The 19,557-nt window shown below is 40.5% G+C and overlaps 1 protein-coding gene across 1 annotated transcript in view; it reads left to right on the forward strand.

Annotated features, from left to right (window-relative positions):
- The first annotated feature begins 4,012 nt into the window (after nt 1-4,012).
- AR (androgen receptor) overlaps nt 4,013-19,557 on the forward strand; it is a 180,153-nt gene continuing 164,608 nt past the window's right edge. The window contains exon 1 of the mRNA XM_042974553.1: nt 4,013-6,726. Within this exon, the coding sequence (XP_042830487.1) occupies nt 5,162-6,726 (1,565 nt within the window). The 5' untranslated portion in view covers nt 4,013-5,161. The remainder of the gene's footprint in view (nt 6,727-19,557) is intronic.

Raw genomic sequence — 19,557 nt, forward strand, 5'->3', positions numbered from 1 at the left:
TGAAATACGATGAATGTTAAGAGAATGAGAAAACAAGTACAGACTGGGACAATACATTTGCAATAAAGGACTGTAATCCAAAATATAAAAGAACCCTTAAAACTCAACAATTTACCATATTAAAAAAATGGGCCAAAGACTTTAACGGACACCTCACCAATGTTAATACTCAATAGCAAATAAGTATATGAAAGCATATACTTCACAGCATATGTCATCAGGGAAATTCAAAGTAAAACAGCAATGAGATACCACTACCAAAATGACCAAAATCTGGACAAAATCTGGACTGACAACACCAAATGCTGGCAAGGATGTGGAGCAACAGGAACTCTCATTCATTTTTGGTGGGGATATAAAATGGTACTGATACTTTGGAATCTAGTTTGGTGGTTTATTACAAAAATAAACATACTTTTACTATATGGTCCAGCAATCATGCTCCTTGGTATTTACCAAGGGAGTTGAAAACATGTCCACAAAAAGCCTACATACAATACTTATAGCAACTTTATTCATAACTGCCAAAACTTGGAAGTAACCAATTCATATTGTAGTAGAGGACTGGATAAATAAACTGTAGTGTGTCCAGACAATGGAATATCACTTAATACTAAAAACAAATGAGCTATCAAGCTATGAAAAGACATGGAGGAAATGTAAATGCATATTACCAAGTGAAAGAAGCCAATCGGAAAGGTCACATATTACATGATTCCAGCTAAATGACATTCTGGAAAAGGTAAAACTATGGAGACAGTATAAAGATCAGTGGTTGCCAGGGAGGGTTAGAGGGGATAAATATTTGGAGAAAATATTTTTAGGGCAATGAAAATACTCTGTATGATACTATAAGAATGGATATATGCCAATGTACAATTGTTCAAACCCATAGAATGCACAAAACCAAGAATGAACCCTAATGTAAACTATGGACTTCAGATGATTATGATTTATCAATGTAAGTTCATCAGTTCTTACAAATGTACTGCTCTGGTTGAGGATGTTAATTGTGGGGAAGGCTTTCATGTGTGGGTGGAGGAGGTGTATATATAGGGAACCTTAACATACTCTAAAAACTTAAGTCTTAATTTTAAACATCCCGCTGGCTGCTCAAAGCAGAACTGACTTCTAAGAAAGTAAGAGTGAAAAGAGAGAGACCATTTACAGTGGTCCAGGTAGGAAAGGAAAGTGCCTTGAACTAGGTTGGCAGTAGCAGAGATGAAGAAAAGTGAAGAGATTTGTGAGATATTTAGGAAATAAAATAAGAGTTGGAGAATGTCCACTATTTCCAAAGGTCATTTCATCCTGGCTTTCCAAAGCAAGGAGGTAGGAAAAATTACATTAACAAAACTCCCTTGAAATTGCAGAGGAAGCCCATGGCAAAAAGTTAACCTCACCTCCAATGTCTTGAAAGGACGCCACAGGTTGCTAATTTGGTTGTTAAGAAATTGCAAAGAAGAAAGAGAAGGAGAAGGAGGAAAAGAGGAAGAAAAAGAGGAAGAAGAAGGAAAGGAAAGAGAAAAGGAAAAGAAGAAAAAAGATGGTACAAGCACATTATTTGTGTAATATTCAACAGTGTCTCTTGATCTTTTTTAAATGATGGAAGGAAAACGAGATGGGAGATCAGAGTTTAAAATTTAGAGTAAAGTGGATGCTGTACTATGTTCACAGTAGTTAGCTTTTCCTGACAATAATATAAATGTCGATAGCACCCCTTTAAAAATAAAACATAACAATGTGATTCTTCAGATTTGTAGAGTACTTTTCTGTTTACAAAGTTGTTCCATCATCATCTTCAACTACCACTTCAGTCTTCTAAGGGTAGGTATTATTGGCCACAATTTTCTGATGAAAAAACTGTGAAGACGATTTTGGCCTTTGTGGAAGCAACGTGAACTTTGGAATCCTTCAGACCTGAGTTTAAATGTCTGTTAGACTGCCATTTATTTAATGGGCAACTTCAGAGAATTATGTCACAACTTAATTTTTCAAGGCTTCTTTGCCTATAACTACCTTCTTTACCCCTATCCATTGTTCATTGCACTATCATTAGTACCTCCTCCATACTCACCCTCTATTGGGTATAAATAAGAAGGAAACTCAAGTCTGTCACAGCACTTTAAATTGTCAGTGTCAGAAAGACCATCTGGCCCAGCCTCTCTACCTTCTCTTTTCCCCATTTCACAGAGCAAGAAACTGAACCTGACGAATAGGAAGAGATTCACTGCCAGTCTGTAGACAGTTCTCTTGGCTCTGAGACCTATGTTATTTCCATTCTACTTTCTCGTTTGCCCCACTGATTCAATTCCCTTTAAGCAACCTTACTTAAAAGCTTTGGTGGAACTAGAGGTTGTGATGACTATTCAAATAAGATTTTCAAAGTATCGGTGCATTTCAATTGCATATTCCTCTTCCCTATTATAACAGAGAATTGAAAATTAGCCCTGTTACAATTTGACATCTCTAAGAATAAGGCTGTTTCCTTACCATAAGGGGTGATTTGTGAGATTCCTCACTAACAAAGGGTGGGGGTATATTTGGGATGTATTGAGGCAGGGCTGAAGCCATTAACATACCAGGGGATAATTTTCACCACCTCAGGTAAAAAGCTCCTTAGGACTTTGTGTTCTGGAAGGTTCATTTATGGCTTTTGCCCAAATGCCCTTGGCATTGATTAATCTAGCCAAAATAGCAATGAGATGGAAGACTAGTTTAGGTTCTACTAAGGTGAAACATAGAACAATTACATCCTTGCTTCAATGTCTTCATCTGGAAAACAGAGCTTATCATGTCCACTGTTCCCTGCCATTAGGATTAAATTACTTCCTTTGGTAAGGGTAAGTAAATGCCCATGATGCTTGGCTGTGAACAAGATAAGACTCTGTAGAAGCCTGTAAAAAGTAGAAGAGACCCAGGCAAAAATCTCCACCAGCATTCTGGGAGAGACAGAACCTGCCCAAGGGAGGCCCAGGGCCCCTGCTAACAGAAAGGGAAACCTCCTTTCCCATGGATCTGTCCTTTCATTTCTACTCTTCCATCCCTATCTGCCGCTCCATCTTTACGGAGAGACTATGGTACCTCCTCCATAAAGGAGCAATTACAATATCCCACTTCACCCTCTACTCCTGGCTGTCCACCAAGAGGAAGAAAAACGGTCCTATGTAATTTCCATTCCTTGATTAAGTGCAGTTTGCAAACCTAAAATATGCAAAAGCAACTTGGAAAAGCAAGTGTCTGTATATAAGCAAACGTCTGCAAAACCCTGGACAAAATCCCTGTGTACATGACCAGGGTTTCTGGTGCTTGTGTGTTTGCCTGCTTCTCTGGGTGATTTTACCTTTGCAAGTCTGGATAGATGAGAAATGTATCTTTAGAAATAATTAGGCAGGAAAACAGGAAGAGAATAGGGTAGAGATGACTTCTGGTTATTAGGCAGAAGGTTCCTAGAGCAACTGGCATCATTCCACAAGGCCCAATCTACCCCTAAGGAGAAATTTGAAAGGTTTCAGCAACTATCATATCAGCTGGCTTGTCCATAGCTCCTTCAGTTTTTAGGAGACCCTACTGCCCCTCTGTGCTTCTCTGTCTGCTCTGAACAAAGTCCCTCGCCTGAAGCCTTGGTACTCTTATTGCCCCCTACCTACTCCCTTCCCCCTCCCACACAAACAGAGTCTGTTTCGAGATTGGACTTCGGAACCAAATCTGTAAGTGCTGGCCTCCTGGAGATCGGGTTAGTCCTGTCCGCAAGATAAAGCTCCGGGTTAAAGCTTCAGCTCCTGCACCTAAATCTTGGTCACTGAAAGTAGGAGTATTCAAAGAGCTAAGATCCTCCCGAGCTAAAACAATCCTCTCCTGCCTTCACCCACACTGAGCCAACATTCATTTCTCCAAAGCCATTCGGCATTACAGCGCGGAGAGGGGAGGGGAAAAAAGAAAGGGGAGGGGAGGGAGAAAGGAGGTGGGAAGGCAAGGAGGCCGGCCCGGCGGGGGCGGGACCCGACTAGCAAACTGTTGCATTTGCTCACCACCTCCCAGCGCCCCTTCCGAGATCCCAGGGAGCCAGCGTGCCCGGAGAGCTGGAGGGTCCCGAGCTAGCCGGGAGGCAGAAGAGGCAAAAGAGGAAAGAGACCGAGCTCCAGCTCCAGTGTGGGACAGGAGCTGAAGGGACATACCGCGTCAACCCCAGCTGGGCTCCGGCGACCGCCAAGGCTTCTTGCAGCGCGGCGGCTAACGCCGCTGCTTCAGAGCTGCCTTTTACTCTTCGGTGAAGTTTTTAAAAGCAGCTAGAGACTCGGAGAAGCAAGGAAAGTGCCGGGTAGGACTGACAGTTGCCTTTGTCCTCCACCCCTCCACCCCGCCCCACCCCCTCCTGGGTCTCCTCTCCTGTTGCCGCTTGGCCCGCTCCTCTCTTCCTGTCCCCCTAACCCCCCCTCCAGTTGGCCCTGCGTGGCCAGCCCGAGTTTGCAGAGAGGTAACTCCCTTTGGCTTCGAGCAGGCAAGCTAGCTGCACGTTACAAAGACGGCTCTGGGGAGCCAGGCGACTGGTGAACCGCTTCAGCAAAGCACTGCAGCTGGGACCTGGCTAGTTAGGCTGTACACGGGGCGGGCCTCCAGGTTCCCTTCATTCCCTTTCCAGCTCCTTCTGCACGCAGCAGCCACCCCCACCCCCTCCAGTTTGCAGGGCTTGAGATCAAACAATGAAAGGGCAGTCAGGGCTTCAGTAGACCATTAAAAAGAAAAAGAAAAATCCCAAACAAAACAAACCTCCAAACCCAAAATAAAACAAAAAGAAAATAACCCGGTTCTTAATTGCACCTGCTTCAGTGGATACTGAATTTGGAAGGCAGAGGGTTTCCTTGTTTTTGTTTTGTTTCCTTCAAGAGTTGGGCATCTTTTGAATCTGCCGTCCCAAGATTTCAGTAACAGACTGTGAGACTAGCAGGGCAGATCGTGCACAACGTGTGTTTTCCTGTGCAGGAGATTTTGAGGCCGTCAGAGTGCTTTTGCGTGGTTATTCCTGCAAGTTTCCTTCCCAAGAGCTTCCCGCAGGTGGGCAGCTAACTGCAGCGACTACCGCATCGCAGCCTGTTGAACTTCTCAGCTAGACAAGGGGAAACAGGATAAAGGAATTAGGTGGAAGAGTCAGGCAAACTCAAGGATGGAGGTGCAGTTAGGGTTAGGGAGGGTCTACCCCAGGCCACCGTCCAAAACCTATCGAGGAGCTTTCCAGAACCTATTCCAGAGCGTGCGCGAAGTGATCCAGAACCCGGGCCCCAGGCACCCTGAGGACACGAGCGCAGCACCTCCCGGCGCCCGTTTGCAGCAGCAGCAGCAACAACAACAACAACAACAACAACAACAACAACAGCATCAGGAGCAGACCAGTCCTCAGCAGCAGCAGCAGCAGCCTGAGGATGGCTCTCCCCAAGCCCAGAGCAGAGGCCCTACAGGCTACCTGGCCCTGGACGAGGAACAGCAGCCATCACAACAGCAGTCCGCCCCCAAGGGCCATCTGGAGAGAGGCTGCGTTCCAGACCCTGGAGCTGCTTCGGCCACCGGCAAGGGGCTGCAGCAGCAGCAACCAGCACCACCGGACGAGGATGACTCAGCTGCCCCATCCACGTTGTCCCTGCTGGGCCCCAGTTTCCCGTGCTTAAGTAGCTGTTCCACCGATCTTAAAGACATCCTGAGCGAGGCCGGCACCATGCAACTCCTGCAGCAGCAGCAGCAGCAGCAGCAGCAGCAGCAGCAGGAGGTGGTATCCGAAGGCGGCAGCAGCGGGAGAACTAGGGAGGCCGCTGGTGCTCCCACCTCCTCCAAGGACAGTTACCTAGGGGGCAGTTCAACCATCTCGGACAGCGCTAAGGAGTTGTGTAAGGCAGTGTCAGTGTCAATGGGCTTGGGTGTGGAGGCACTGGAACATCTGAGTCCTGGGGAGCAGCTTCGGGGGGACTGCATGTATGCCCCGCTCCTGGGAGTTCCACCCGCTGTGCGTCCTTGCGCCCCACTGGCAGAATGCAAAGGTTCTGTGCTGAATGATGGTCCTGGCAAGGGCACCCAAGAAACTGCTGAGTATTCCCCTTTCAAGTCAGGTTATGCCAAAGGGTTGGAGGGCGACAGCCTGGGTTGTTCTGGCAGCAGTGAAGCAGGGGGCTCCGGAACACTTGAGATGCCCTCCACCCTGTCTGTCTACAAGTCTGGAGCACTAGATGAAGCGGCAGCTTATCAGAGTCGCGACTACTACAACTTTCAGCTCGCCCTGGCTGGGCCGCCTCCCCCTCTTCCCCCTCCCCATCCTCATGCCCGCATCAAGCTGGAAAACCCGCTGGACTATGGCAGCGCCTGGGCGGCAGCAGCGGCACAATGCCGCTATGGGGACCTGGCTAGCCTGCATGGCGGGGGTGCAGTGGGACCCAGCTCAGGCTCACCCTCAGCCACCGCCTCTTCTTCCTGGCATACTCTATTCACAGCAGAAGAAGGTCAGCTGTATGGGCCCTGTGGCGGGAGTGGAGGCGGCAGCACTGGCGAGTCAGGGTCTGTGACCCCCTATGGCTACACTCGGCCACCACAGGGGTTGACGGGCCAAGAAGGTGACTTCCCTCCACCTGATATGTGGTATCCTGGTGGTGTGATGAGCAGAGTGCCCTATCCAAGTCCCAGTTGTGTCAAAAGCGAGATGGGCCCCTGGATGGAGAGCTACTCCGGACCCTATGGGGACATGCGGTAAGTTTCTCCTAGAAATGTCTTTTAATCTGTAGTTAGTCGGGATATGGGGGTATCTATCCTCTCCTACTTGAAGGGAACACTCTGCCCCTGTGAGCTCAACAGTGTTCCATAAAAAGGGCCGCCCTGAATCTGCAGCCTCCTGGGTACTCCTAGCCTGCCAAAGATATGACCTTTGTGCTCTGAACCCCCACTGTGTGCCCCAGTCCCCTGAGAGCCCAGGGTGCTGGTGTGTGCCCTTTCAGATAACAACACTCTCCCTCCCTCAGTCTCTTAAAATCCTTTATACCTCATGGTGCTCCATGTCCCAAAGGCTCCAAACTTAAATCCAAGAGCAAGGGCTACCTTCAGAAATAAAGCTCTTAAGTCCTCCAGTACTTTTTCTCCTCCCTCTTCCTAAATCTGAGAACCTGGACTGGAAATATGGGCAGTTTCACCTCTTAGAGTGTGTTAGGGTTTGCCCTCCAGCTTGTGGCAGGTCTTGGCAGGTTAAAGGCAAAAAGACAGGCCCAAACTTTTCTCAGTCTGCCTTCTCAAAAGAGATAAAATGGAAGTGCCAGATTAGGGGAAGAAGGTCTCAGTTCTCTGGGTTCTTAGGGCTGCTGTGTGAAGATGGGGTGAAGTCCCTTCCCTGGCAATAACTGAGGACTTGCTCCAGAGCTAGACATCAGCAGAGAGAATACAACCAGGCACAATTAGAGCAGGGAAAAGTAGAGGAAAACCAAAGGACAACTTTCTTGGTAAACACTGGGCAGTATTTGCTCTCACAGGTTGACCATGTTGGAAGTAGCTTCTTGGGTCGATTTTCTCTTGTAAAGTTTTTATTTTTCTATATGGACTATGGCAGGTATACAGTCCCCTATTTCAAGTTTGCATCAGATCCATAAAAAGAACGCTCTTTTAATGAATAATATAGCCAGACTTGAGTCTGACTTATAAAGTGTTGGAAAAAATTTTTTAAGAATTTCTTGATATATCAGTGTGCATAGAAATTGCTTTTGGGAGGGAAGAGTGGGGCTCTTCAATATGTTCCTTCATTTTAAGAACATGGTTGCATTTTTTAAATTATAATTGACGTACAATGTTACATTAGACATGCTTACATTTTAAAACATGAGCTGTTACCTCTAACAAATTTGGTAAGAACTGTGAGGGATCTATGGGCCATAACCTTGCCCATGAGTTTTAATTAGGACATGAGAAAAGTGATTAATCTCACCTTGTTTATTAAAAATTCTTCCCACATTTATTGAGCTTCTTGGAGATCATGTTGAAGACTTTTTCCCCAGCAAACAGAGATATTAGTTTATCTCAATGAGGGAGGGAATACTGACTAAGGAACTAACTCCTCAGGTACGCTGGGTGCTGATGTCCCCTTGGACTTGTATCTTGTTCTGTTTTTCTTTTTCTTTAGCTGTTTTTTTTTTATCTGTGACTTTTCCAAAATTACTTGTTAGCTTTAGCATCTTTGACAGCTTAAATCCAACAATTTGCCTCCATTCACTGATGCTTGTGTTCTTGGAAGTTTGATAGCACAGTATTAGGAAAGAAAGAAGAGGTTAGGATTTCATACAATATACTATTTTCTGGGCTATTGAAGAAACAGCTTCTTACCAGGCTTTACATCCTACTATTAGATTTTTAATGTTTGGCTTGCAATATTTTCAAAGTTATTATTTATATAATCAAAACTTTTTCCAGTTAGTTTGGATTTTTTAAAATTATTTTTGCAATGTAGTTATACCATGGTATAAAAGGTTTTCTTCATTTTATAAAAACGGATTTACTTGGTAGGGTTAATTTATTTTCCCTAGGGCTGTTGCTAGTTAGTTCTACTGTGCACTTTTTTTGAGGGATGTGGATGTCTAAGGTGCTTCTTGACATACCATGATGCTAACCTGAAACCTTCTCTCTTCTGCTTCCCCCCCAACCCACCTAACAACTAACTTAGTTAATAGGGAGGAAAGGAAGCATTCAACATATTTGTTAAGGGATGTATTTTTTTTTGTGAACATAGCCTGAGATTTCAGTAAGTAAGTATAGAAAGCAAAAAGTTCTTCCCATCATGTGTGCAGTAAGGTTATTTTATCCTAGCTCTTAGTGGAAACACTTCTCTGTTACAAAGACATGCTTATATTAATGGCCTTAACTAGTGAGAATCTAGCAGTATCCAAAGAAAGTAAAAGACTATCAATCTTTCCTGGTTTGTGGTTGCAGCACTTTTTATAAGAGCTAGTGAAAGAGAAAACTGACTTGACAAAGAATTTTCATCTCTAGGATATAGAAAATTGTTGAGTAAGTTTTTTGAAAATGCATCAATTTAATCAGAATACAACTAATCCCAATCTAAAAGTTGACATTTTATTACTTTTTCTTTCTTTCCCTCACTTTGTTGCGGTAAAATTTGGTGAAAGGCAAGTGATGTTTTAAGCCAAAGCCAGAACTTCCACACTGTTTTGCATGCATTATATGCCAAATTTGAGTTAAAAATCTAAAAATTCTAGAGGCTTCAATTTGTTGGATTCCTCCCTTTTCAAATTGTGTGTGTGTGTGTGTGTGTGTGTGTGTGTGTGCGCGCGTGTGTGCATGTGTGCGTGTGTGAACACGTGCGCGTTCATTCATACACATTAGTTAGTTGGGGATAACTTTAGTAACTTTTGGAAAAACTCTATGTTCTTATACATCTACAATATTTCTGCTGAAATGAGAGAGGTGGAAGGAGAGAAGCTTGAAGGTGGTCCTTTAAAAAAAACAAACTTAATTTAGCATGTGATTTGAACAGAAGGAATAATAAAAAGTAATGGGGCTAGTGTGCAACCCTGATGATATTTAAAGGAGCTGTCTTCTTTCAGAGATCAAACAAGAGTACAAATTTGTTAATTGACCACCTGCCCACTTGAAAGAAGTAGGACCCTTTTTATTCCAGCAAGCAGCACAATAATATGAAAAACATTTATTCTTGGGAGTTGAGGCCCAGGGAAGCATGTGCTGGAATTAAAGTTGGGATTTAAATTAATTATTCAGATGCAAAAAGAACATTTTAATTTTTCTATTGGTAATTTGTTCTTTTTTATATTAAATATAATTTATTGTCAGATTGGTTTCCATACAATACCCAGTGCTCATCCCAATAGGTGCTCTCCTCACTGTCCATCACCCACTTTCCCCTCTCCCCCACCCCCCATCAACTCTCAGTTTGTTCTCAGTATTTAAGAGTATAATAGTGTTTTAGTAGTGCTTTGATATCAGCAAATCTCGCTTTCCTCTATTAACTACTTAAAAAGGAGACAATTTATTAATCCCCCTTTTCATCTCCTCTCCCTTCTTCAGTTATCAAACAGACTTTTATGACTATTTTGCAAGGAGCAGTTTGTTTTGTAAAGCCGAATTTTGTTTTGGGACCAAAATAGTCTGAGGCTTTCTGTCCATAGGCCTTGAGAGTCCATTGTCAGTAAATAACTAGTGAGTTCTATCTGGGCACCAGTGATCAGAACCAGAGGACCAAATAGCCACCCTGGGTGGTACCCCATTTGGAAATATGTGCAAGATGTACTGATGGAAGTTTTCTCTTTGTTGTCCATAGTGTATCTCTTTTAGCTCAGCCAAAGGTTAACATCAGTGAGAGATATTTTCCAAGAAGCTTGTAGCCTTCCAATTGCAGGGTCACTTTGGGGCACTTTCTTGCCAGTGCTAACTTTACCTCATCAGATTTCCATTTTTCGAGTTGTAAATTTCGATATAATATATTGAATTTGCTGGCGCATTTAATTTTCTTTTTAAGGTGTTTTTCTTCCCTGTAATAATTTTCTCATCTGGTGTGCATATATGCATTTAAAACAAGGAATCCTTAGGTCTCTGACCCTTACTTGTACTGTAGCTACTTTTGGTGGGATTATGAGTTGGAGTTAGGGACATGGACAATTTTATTATTTTTTTCCATAGTGATATCAAGACCACCAGTTTCATTTGGAAGTCTGCTTAAACAGGGAGCAGAATGTAGGCTGAGTGTGAGAAGCAAGGGACTTGTTTTATAACCAAACCTCAAATTATTATTCTGAAAAATGAAAAGGAAACAAAAATCAAGTTTTGTGAGGTTGGTCAGAGAGGGAAAAGGAAACCTCTCCCCACCCCCTACCTCCACCATTTTCTCTTTGTCTGCAGCTTCCTCAAGTGCTGCCTGTCCCGGATTTTCTTTCATTTCTCTCCTTTCATGCTTTTAACTAAATGGAAACATAGACACTTCTTTCTACTTTTGAGGACATTTTCCTCATTACACCTGAGGTATACTCCTACAGATTATTTTTTAATCTGGAGAGTAACCGATCAGATCAACCCTAGCACCTCTCTTTTAAGGCTAGATAACTTGAGGGAATTGCAAAATTAACAGCTGGGCTTTTTTAGCTTGAGGTTAGAGTCTGATTCAACAGTTGCTGAGGAAGCTGAACTAGAAGGCTTGAGGACTTGGTGATTTAATGAAGTATTTTTCCAGTTGCTGTCCCTCTCTCTTGATCTCTGTCTCTGTTTACTGGCCATTTTGGCAACCTTTTCTCAAAGCCTGAAAATCACTGGACCCTCTCCTGTGAGACAGTGCTGGGTCAGACATAGACAACACTTTCACAAGAAATACCTAATCTGTGTGTGAGGGTGCTTGCTAGCTGGGCCAATAAATATGGTGATGCTATGTGTAAATTAATCATTTGAAAACAAAAATAGATATTGAAGAAACTCTTCTACCTCAGACTTCCTTTACCAGCATCCCATCAAGTTATGAAATGTTGAATTCAGAGTTAAGTTATCCTCATCCTAAACACAACACTGACTTTTTTTTTCATTGTTCGTAAAATTCTCTATAGTTATCAGTATTGGTTGACATTTGTCATATTGAAAAGAATTATGAAATCTCATATTCATAGCACCCTTTTCAAAGAAAATACCCGGTGTCTTATAGTTTATTGAGTAGCACTCATGGAAGTTTGAGTAGGCTCGGAGGATGCTTAGTGAACACCTCTTTGCTAGTTGAGGGTATAGAAATAGTTTTTTTATAACCTTTGTTTACCATGTGGAGAAACCTCTCTAAAGCAGCACTTCTTAGCTTTATTTCTCCAAGCTTCCCACCTGTTAGATGATGTGTTATTTTACTTTATTTTTTATTTAATTTTTTTAATGTTTATTTGTTTTTGAGAGAGAGAGAGAGAGAGACAGAGTGTGAGCAGGGGAGGGGCAGAGAGAGAGGGAGACACAGAATCAGAAGCAGGCTCCAGGCTCTGAGCTGTCAGCAGAGCCCGATGCGGGGCTCAAACTCACAAACCATGAGATCATGACCTGAGCTGAAGTCTGACATTCAACTGAGCCACCCAGTCACCCCTATTTGATTTGATTTGATTTGATTTGAATTTACTTCTAGAGAGAAAGAGAGAGAGACAGAGACAGAGACAGAGAGAGACAGGCAGAGGGAGACAGAGAGAGAATCCCAAGCAAGCTTCAGTCTTAGCACAGAGCCTGATGCAAGGCTTGACCTCACCACCCCGGGATCATGACCTGAGCTAAAATCAAGAGTTGGATGCTCAATTGACTGAGCCACCCAGGTGCCCCACTGATTGAGGATATCTTAGATTGTTGCTCTGTAACGGCTACTTTCAGTGGCTGTTGCGCAGAAATGATAGGACTGTGAGTTATGCACAATTCCTTGCACACTTATGGCTGCTGCCACCCTTTCTCTCTTAAACCATTTCCTGCTGCCAACCTACAGGCCATGTTAAGGTTGAGAGTGGCTCATCCAGATAAGCTTAAAGCTCTAAAGTGTTGGTTACTTGAGAATGCTGCCAATATAGATCAGGTAGTACCTGAGTTTTATTTTACATTTTAATAGCAGCTTTACTAAAGCATATATATATATATATATATATATATATATATATATATATATCACCCATTAAAAGTTTACAATTGATGGTTTTTAGAATATTCAGAGTTGGGCAACCATCACCACTATTTTAGAATATTTTAATGACTTAGTATTCACCATACCCCCCAAACACTGAGCAACTATCAACCAATTTACTTTTGTTCTCTATGGGTTTGCTTACTTTAACATTTCATAAAAATGGAGTCATGCAATATGTGATCTTTTATGACTAGCTTCATTCATATAGAATAATATTTTCAGGGCACCTGGGTGGCTGAGTCAGTTAAGCATCTGACTCTTGGTTTCAGGTCAGATCATTATCTCACAGGTTCATGAGTTTGAACACTGTATCAGGCTCTGCCCTGGCATCATGGAGCCTACTTGGTATTCTCTCTCCCTGTCTCTCTGCCCCTTCCCTGCTTGTGCTGTCTCTGTTTCTCTCAAAATAATAAAAAAAGAATAATATTTTCAGTGTTCATCCATGTTGAAGCACATATCAGTACTTCATTCTTTTTTTATAACCAAATAATGCTCCATTGAATGTATATATGTCATATTTTATCTATCCATTAGTTGATGGACATTACATTTATTTTCACTTTGTGACTCTTATGACCAATACTGCTATAAACATTCATGAAAATCCATACAAAATTTTTTTGTGGATGTGTGAACATAATGTTTTTAATTCTTTTGGGTACATACCTCAGAACGGAGTTTCAGGATCATATCTAACTCTGTGTTTAACTTTTTGAGGAACTCCCAAACTGTTTTCAAAATTATCTGCATCATTTTACAATCTGACCAGCAATATATGAGGGTTCCAGTTTTTCCACATCCTGCAAATATGTGTTGTCTTTTTAACCATAGCTGTTCTTAGTGTATGTGAAGTGATATTTCAAAATGGTTTTGATTTGCATTTCTTTAATGACTAATAATATTAACATATTTTCATGTCCTTATTGGCTGTTTGTATATCTTCTTTGAACAAAATATCTATACAGAACTTTTGCTTATTTTTGATTGGATTACTTGTCTTTTTATTATGAGTTTTAAGAGTTTTTTCAATGTATTCTGGATACAGACCTGTAACAAATTATGATTTGTGGATATTTTATCACATAACATGAGTTGTCTTTTCATTTCCTTGATGGTATCTACTGAAGCACAAACATTTTGAATTTTGATGAAGTCTACTCTATTTTTTTCTTAGGTGTCTTGTGATTTTGGTGTCATATACAAGAAAGCTTTGCCTAATCCAAGGTCACAAAGATTCACACCTAGGCTTCCTTCCTAACTGTTAAATTTAGGTTTTTGATCAATTTTGAATTAATTTTTATATAACTCATAAAATGTGATCAGGGGTTCAACCACATTCTTTTGCATGTAGATATCAACAAATGGTATAGTCATCATGGCATGTTTGTTGAATCTTTCCTCATTTAACTGTCTTGGAACCCTTCTTGTAAAATCAGTTGACTATAAATGTGAGGTTTCATATCTAGTCTTTGAACTTTATTGCACTGATCTTACCTGTACCACACTGTCTTAATTACTGTAGATGTTTAGTAATTTTTGAAATGAAGTGTGAGTCTTCCAACTTTGCTCTTTTTTAATATTTTTTTTTGGTTACTCTGGGTCTCTTGAATTTCTGTATTAATTTTTTAGTGAATTAATTTTAATTAAACTTTTTATGAATTTCTGTACTAGTTTTTCAGTTTCTACAAAGAAGCCAGTTGGGATTCTGAGAGAGATTGCAGTGAATCTGTAGATCATTTTGGGGAGTGTTGCTATCTTAACAATATTGAATCTTCTGATACATGACCATGGAATGTCTTTTCACTTATTTAGCTCTTCTTCAACAATGTTTTGTAGTTTTTTAAGAGTGTAAATTTTACACTTTTGTTAGATTTATTCCTAAATATTTAATTTTTAATGCTATTATAAATTAAATCCTTTTCTTTATATTCTTTTTAAATTGTTCATTGCCAATGCATAGCAATAGAATTGATTTTTTGTATATTGACCTTGTATCATGCAACCTTGCTGAAAGTACCTGAGTTCTGAACACCTCTGGGACTTAAGAGGCAGAAGGTTTCTGTTGCCATACTAAAGTTAAAGCATACTTTGTCTCATTATATATGAAGGCCACATAGGGACACTGTTCTCACTTTTCCTCAGCTATAAATTGAAATTGGTAATGCCAGCCTTTTTTTCTAGATGAATAGAAGATTATCTCTAAAACTATTAGGTCTTTAGAGAACCTAATAAGGTTTATGCAGTTAATAATCTTCTTTGTAGTATTTGGATTTGGAAACTATTAGCAAGGATATGAAGAATAATAATAATTTCTACACACAAAACTAACATGAAGAGGTAACAAATGCAAACTAGGCCAAAGAAATAAATAGCTATATTTGACTTATGTTTAGGTTTATGTAAACACCTGGAGTCATAATTTTATATTTTTATGTGTTGTCCTTTGGATAAAATAAATGCCACCCCACATTCTGGTGTGTATTTCTAGATGAGGAAATGGTTCACTTATTCTCCTACAATTTGGGCTTCTTTTCAGGGAGGTACTCTATAAACATGAAGCAGAGATACAATTTACCTATAAAGGGACTGAACTTTGGCCTCACTAACACTCTAAGCTAAGGGTCATATCTAGTCAGCTACAGCTGTGGTGTTCTGATAATGGTGTGCAAACTGCAGGCCACTGAACAAAATGTCCTATCATGACCTAGCTGTCTTTAGAGATGATGCTACTAAAGTGATTTTTTAAAAGTAAGCATCAATCAACCACTTTTCATTAAGAATCTGCTATATGCTTGCCTGTGTGCTTCAGGGAAAAGGGAACACAATTCAGGAAGAATCTTGAGGTCACTTCCCTCAAGGAGCTTATACCCATTAAAAAACAACAACAAAAACAAAACAGAATGGCAACACTGTGATGTCAGTATGATGAGATGCTGGATTGTATGGTACATATTTTTAAAATTTAAGCACTGGTTGTTGTATGGAAACCAATTTGACAATAAATTACATTTAATATAAAAAAGTTAGTGGACAGGGATTTATTTTTTTCTTTTTCCTAAATGTATTTAGGTATGATGACAAATAAAAAAGTGTACATATTAGGTTGTACAATAAAAAAATTAAAAAAATAAAAAGAAATGGATTAATGTAGGTTGCCTCTTATCCTTTATGAATTAGGTGGGGACTAGCAATAGATTATAGGTCTTGATGGATATTTCAAACACCAGGAAGTGGTACCGCTGTAAAGATAATAATGAGTGAACTCAAGTAAGGGGTTGAAATATATTTCTGCTTTTTCAGCAGTACCACCCCAGTCAAGTTAGTTACAAGTTTCTTCCTTAGTGCCTTTGGTTATATTATTGCACATGCTAGGAACACATTTTATATCTTTGACTATACAGGTTTTAATAATATGACGAATTAATTAAAATTGAGGGTGATTTATGGGTCTAATTTTGGCGTGAGAGCCAATGAAGATATCTAGTGTGGTGGTTAGATTAAGAATTATTATTCTACTTTCAAGGTTTCCATTTATCATGGTGGCTTTCTTCGAGTTCCTGTATAAATGGGATTTCAGGGTGTTGGCTAAGAGGGGGGAAGTGAGAAGTACAAATCAAACAATTCTGGGAGTAAGAGGTTCATGAAAATTTTTTCTATAAGGGCTTTGTTGAATTATATGATGTAGTGTTTTAAAATGGCCCACCTTTTTAATAATGGATTCTGTTTTCTCTGGTTGAGTAGATTCTTTGCTTGTGGAAGTGTAGTCCCACTATCTGGCTGCTAGGGTGACTGCAAGTGTCCTGTGGCAGAATTTCCCTGGGAATGGTTGGCGTCCTTTTGTGGATTCAACACATTACAGGATAACTTGGGCCAGAGTCACCTACTACCAAATAATAAAGAAGTTACTGTGGCACTTAGTATTTTATCTGGCATGTCCCTTCTCAAAGGGCAAAACATTTTTAGTAACACTGATTCCTTAACACCTATTTATGAATGTGGAGCTGGGAGCAACGACATTGGATATATTCCAGTAGCACTTTACAGTTTACAGATCAGTTTCATATCTCACTCTTGCATTTCATCCTCTTTTCTACCCTGTACATGTAACCAGATTTTAGGTGTAATACTCTTCATACTCTTATTCTGTTGTTACTCCCACTGTAAATATTATGTTCGGAGACATTAGGTAATATGTCTGAAGTCAAACAACTTCAAAGTGGCAGAGCTAGGATCTCAGTCTTACTCTTTCTTCTTTCAATCAAGTGTTCCTTTTTTTATTATATGTCTCTCTCATGTCACATATAGGAAATAAGAGATTTAGAGAGGCAAAATAACCTTAATTGGTATCAGCAATAGAAACTGGTAAAGCTTATAAGGCTTTTGGGTCTCTTATTCACTCACCAGACTGAGTTTGGTGGATTGGTTTGTATAAGAGTTTTGGGTGAGAATAATCTCACCATCCTACTTTATAATCTGCATGTACCTATGGAACATTTATTATATGCCAAAGTCTATATTAGACACTGATGTTACAACAATGAACAAGGCAGACAAAAATTCCTCCCTTTGTGGAGTTTACTTTGTAGTGAGGGGAGACATAATAAGTGTCATGAGGAATAACTTAACAGATTGTGGGAGATAGAGATTCATAGTGGGAAAGACCATTTTATATTTGTTGGTCAGAGAAGGCCTTCCTGAGCAGGTGATATTTGAGCAGAGACATTAAGGAAAGGAAAAAGTAACCCACAGAGATATCTGGAGTTAGAATATTCCAGGCACAAGCAACCACAAATACAAAGGGCCTGAAATAAGAATGTACTTGGTGTGATGGAAGACAGCAGGGAGGCCTGTGTTGGTGGTTTAAGTAAGTTGAGGGTCATATGAGATTAGAGTTAATTAGGGGAATCATGGGTCTTAATTAGGACTTTGGTTTTTACTCTGATATGGGGATTCATTGGAGGAGTTTGAGCAGAGAAATAATGCGATCTTTTATTTTAACAGAATCCTTCTTCATAACATCAACCACTTTTTGATAGAATGTACATTTGTTGCTTACTTATCGTCTGTACGAAGAAGAGACTGTGGGAGCAAGGGAGCATCAGGGAGATGAGTCCACTGCAGTTATCCAGGTTAGAGGTGATGGTGACTTAGACCAAGGTGGTATTGGTGGAGGAGATGAGAAGTGGCTGGATTCTGGATGTATCTTGATGGGAGGGACAATAGCATTTAATGACAGATTATATATTCATTGTGAGAAAAAGAGGAGTCAAGGCTGGTTGACAAACTTTTGAGCTGAGCAATTTGAAAACTAAGATTACCATTTACTGAGATGATGAAGAATGTAAGTGGAGCAGGTATTATGTGAGGGGGGTAGGAATTAAGAACTTGATTTTGGATGTATAAAGTTTAAGTTATATGGCAAGCATCCTGATGGCTTCTTTTCAGTGTTCACACAGTGCCCTCAAATTTCCTGCTCTTCAAGATCAATTAGGATTTTAAAGATCACCTAGGCCTTTGGTGCCCCCACCTCCCTCCCCTTTCACTTTACGGAAGCCTAGAAAAAGGTAGAGTCTTATCTAGAGTGAAACAACAAGCTGACAACAGTTAGAGCACAAACTCAGTTCTCCTGTATTCCAACTAGGTGCTTTTATTCTCAGTGTTATTGTGAGCCTCATTTGGGGCAGAGAGTGTCTCTTCTTCCTACCCAAACCTTAAACCAGGTAATTAAACTAAGTAGTGAATACAAAACCAGAACATATAAATTGTCTGCTGCCTCCAATCAAACCAAAATATTATAATTATGTTTTCACTGAACTATATAACAAAATACTTTATCTGTGAAAAACACAGTAAGCAGACTTTTAAAGACTACTGAGCCACATTTGGAACGTACAGAGAATATGAGCAGAAATGGCCTGAGATCATAGAATATTAGAGTTCATGGAACCTATCTTGTCCAGCTAGATCATTCTGTGGATGAAGTCTTTGAGGCACAGAGATGGGAAGGAACTTGACCATAGTCACATACAAAGCTGGTGCCTTTTAGTCATAGTCTGTTCTGAAGGTTAACTGTTGCTTCATTGGAAAAGTCTATACTGGAAATGTTGATTCCCCACTCAAAACAAAGAATTATAATAATAGCAATAATAATGATAGCATTTATCGTGTGCCAAAGTTTGATGCCTTAAACAGATTAACTCATTTAATTCTCACAACGAATTTGGTAAATAGTCCTAGAGAGGTTAAGTAACTTGCCCCAAAGTCACACAGCTAGGAAGTAGAGTTTATGTGCACACCCAGGAAATCTGGCTTACAACCACAAGGTTCTAACCCCTTTGTAATACCAGTAGCTTCTAGGATTGGGCAGTCATTCACTGCTACCATCCCAAAAGACCGGTGACCTAATTATGTATTCCCTCTATTATAGTCTACTGATCCTCACCAAATAGCTGAGTGCCTGGGGATTAAAGTGGAGGTGGAGGGATGCAAAGGGGGTCAGGGGAAGAAGTTGATCATTTATAATGGGAATTTGAAATTATTGAAAAAGGCCTTGAGATACTAAGGTGGTTGAAAATCTCAAAGCCCAGTACAAACCTGGACAATTCAATGCCTGCTTAAATAGGAGGGCTGCCAAGTTAAGAAAAAAAAAATAGCTGAATTTTTGGAGTTAGGAACTGTTTTTCAGTGCTGCACGTGTTAATTCATTTAATCCTCAAAGTAACTCCCTGGGGTAGGTACTTTTATCATTCCAATGTTACTGAAAAGGAAATAGACACAGAACAATTAAGTAACATATATGACCAAGGTTATAGAACAACTAAGTGGAAGAGCCTATATTAGAACCTAGGCAGTTTAGCTCTACAGAGCTTATATTCTTTTCCAATATA

Source organism: Panthera tigris, chromosome X (assembly GCF_018350195.1).
Source record: "Panthera tigris isolate Pti1 chromosome X, P.tigris_Pti1_mat1.1, whole genome shotgun sequence".
Classification (NCBI taxonomy): domain Eukaryota; kingdom Metazoa; phylum Chordata; class Mammalia; order Carnivora; family Felidae; genus Panthera; species Panthera tigris.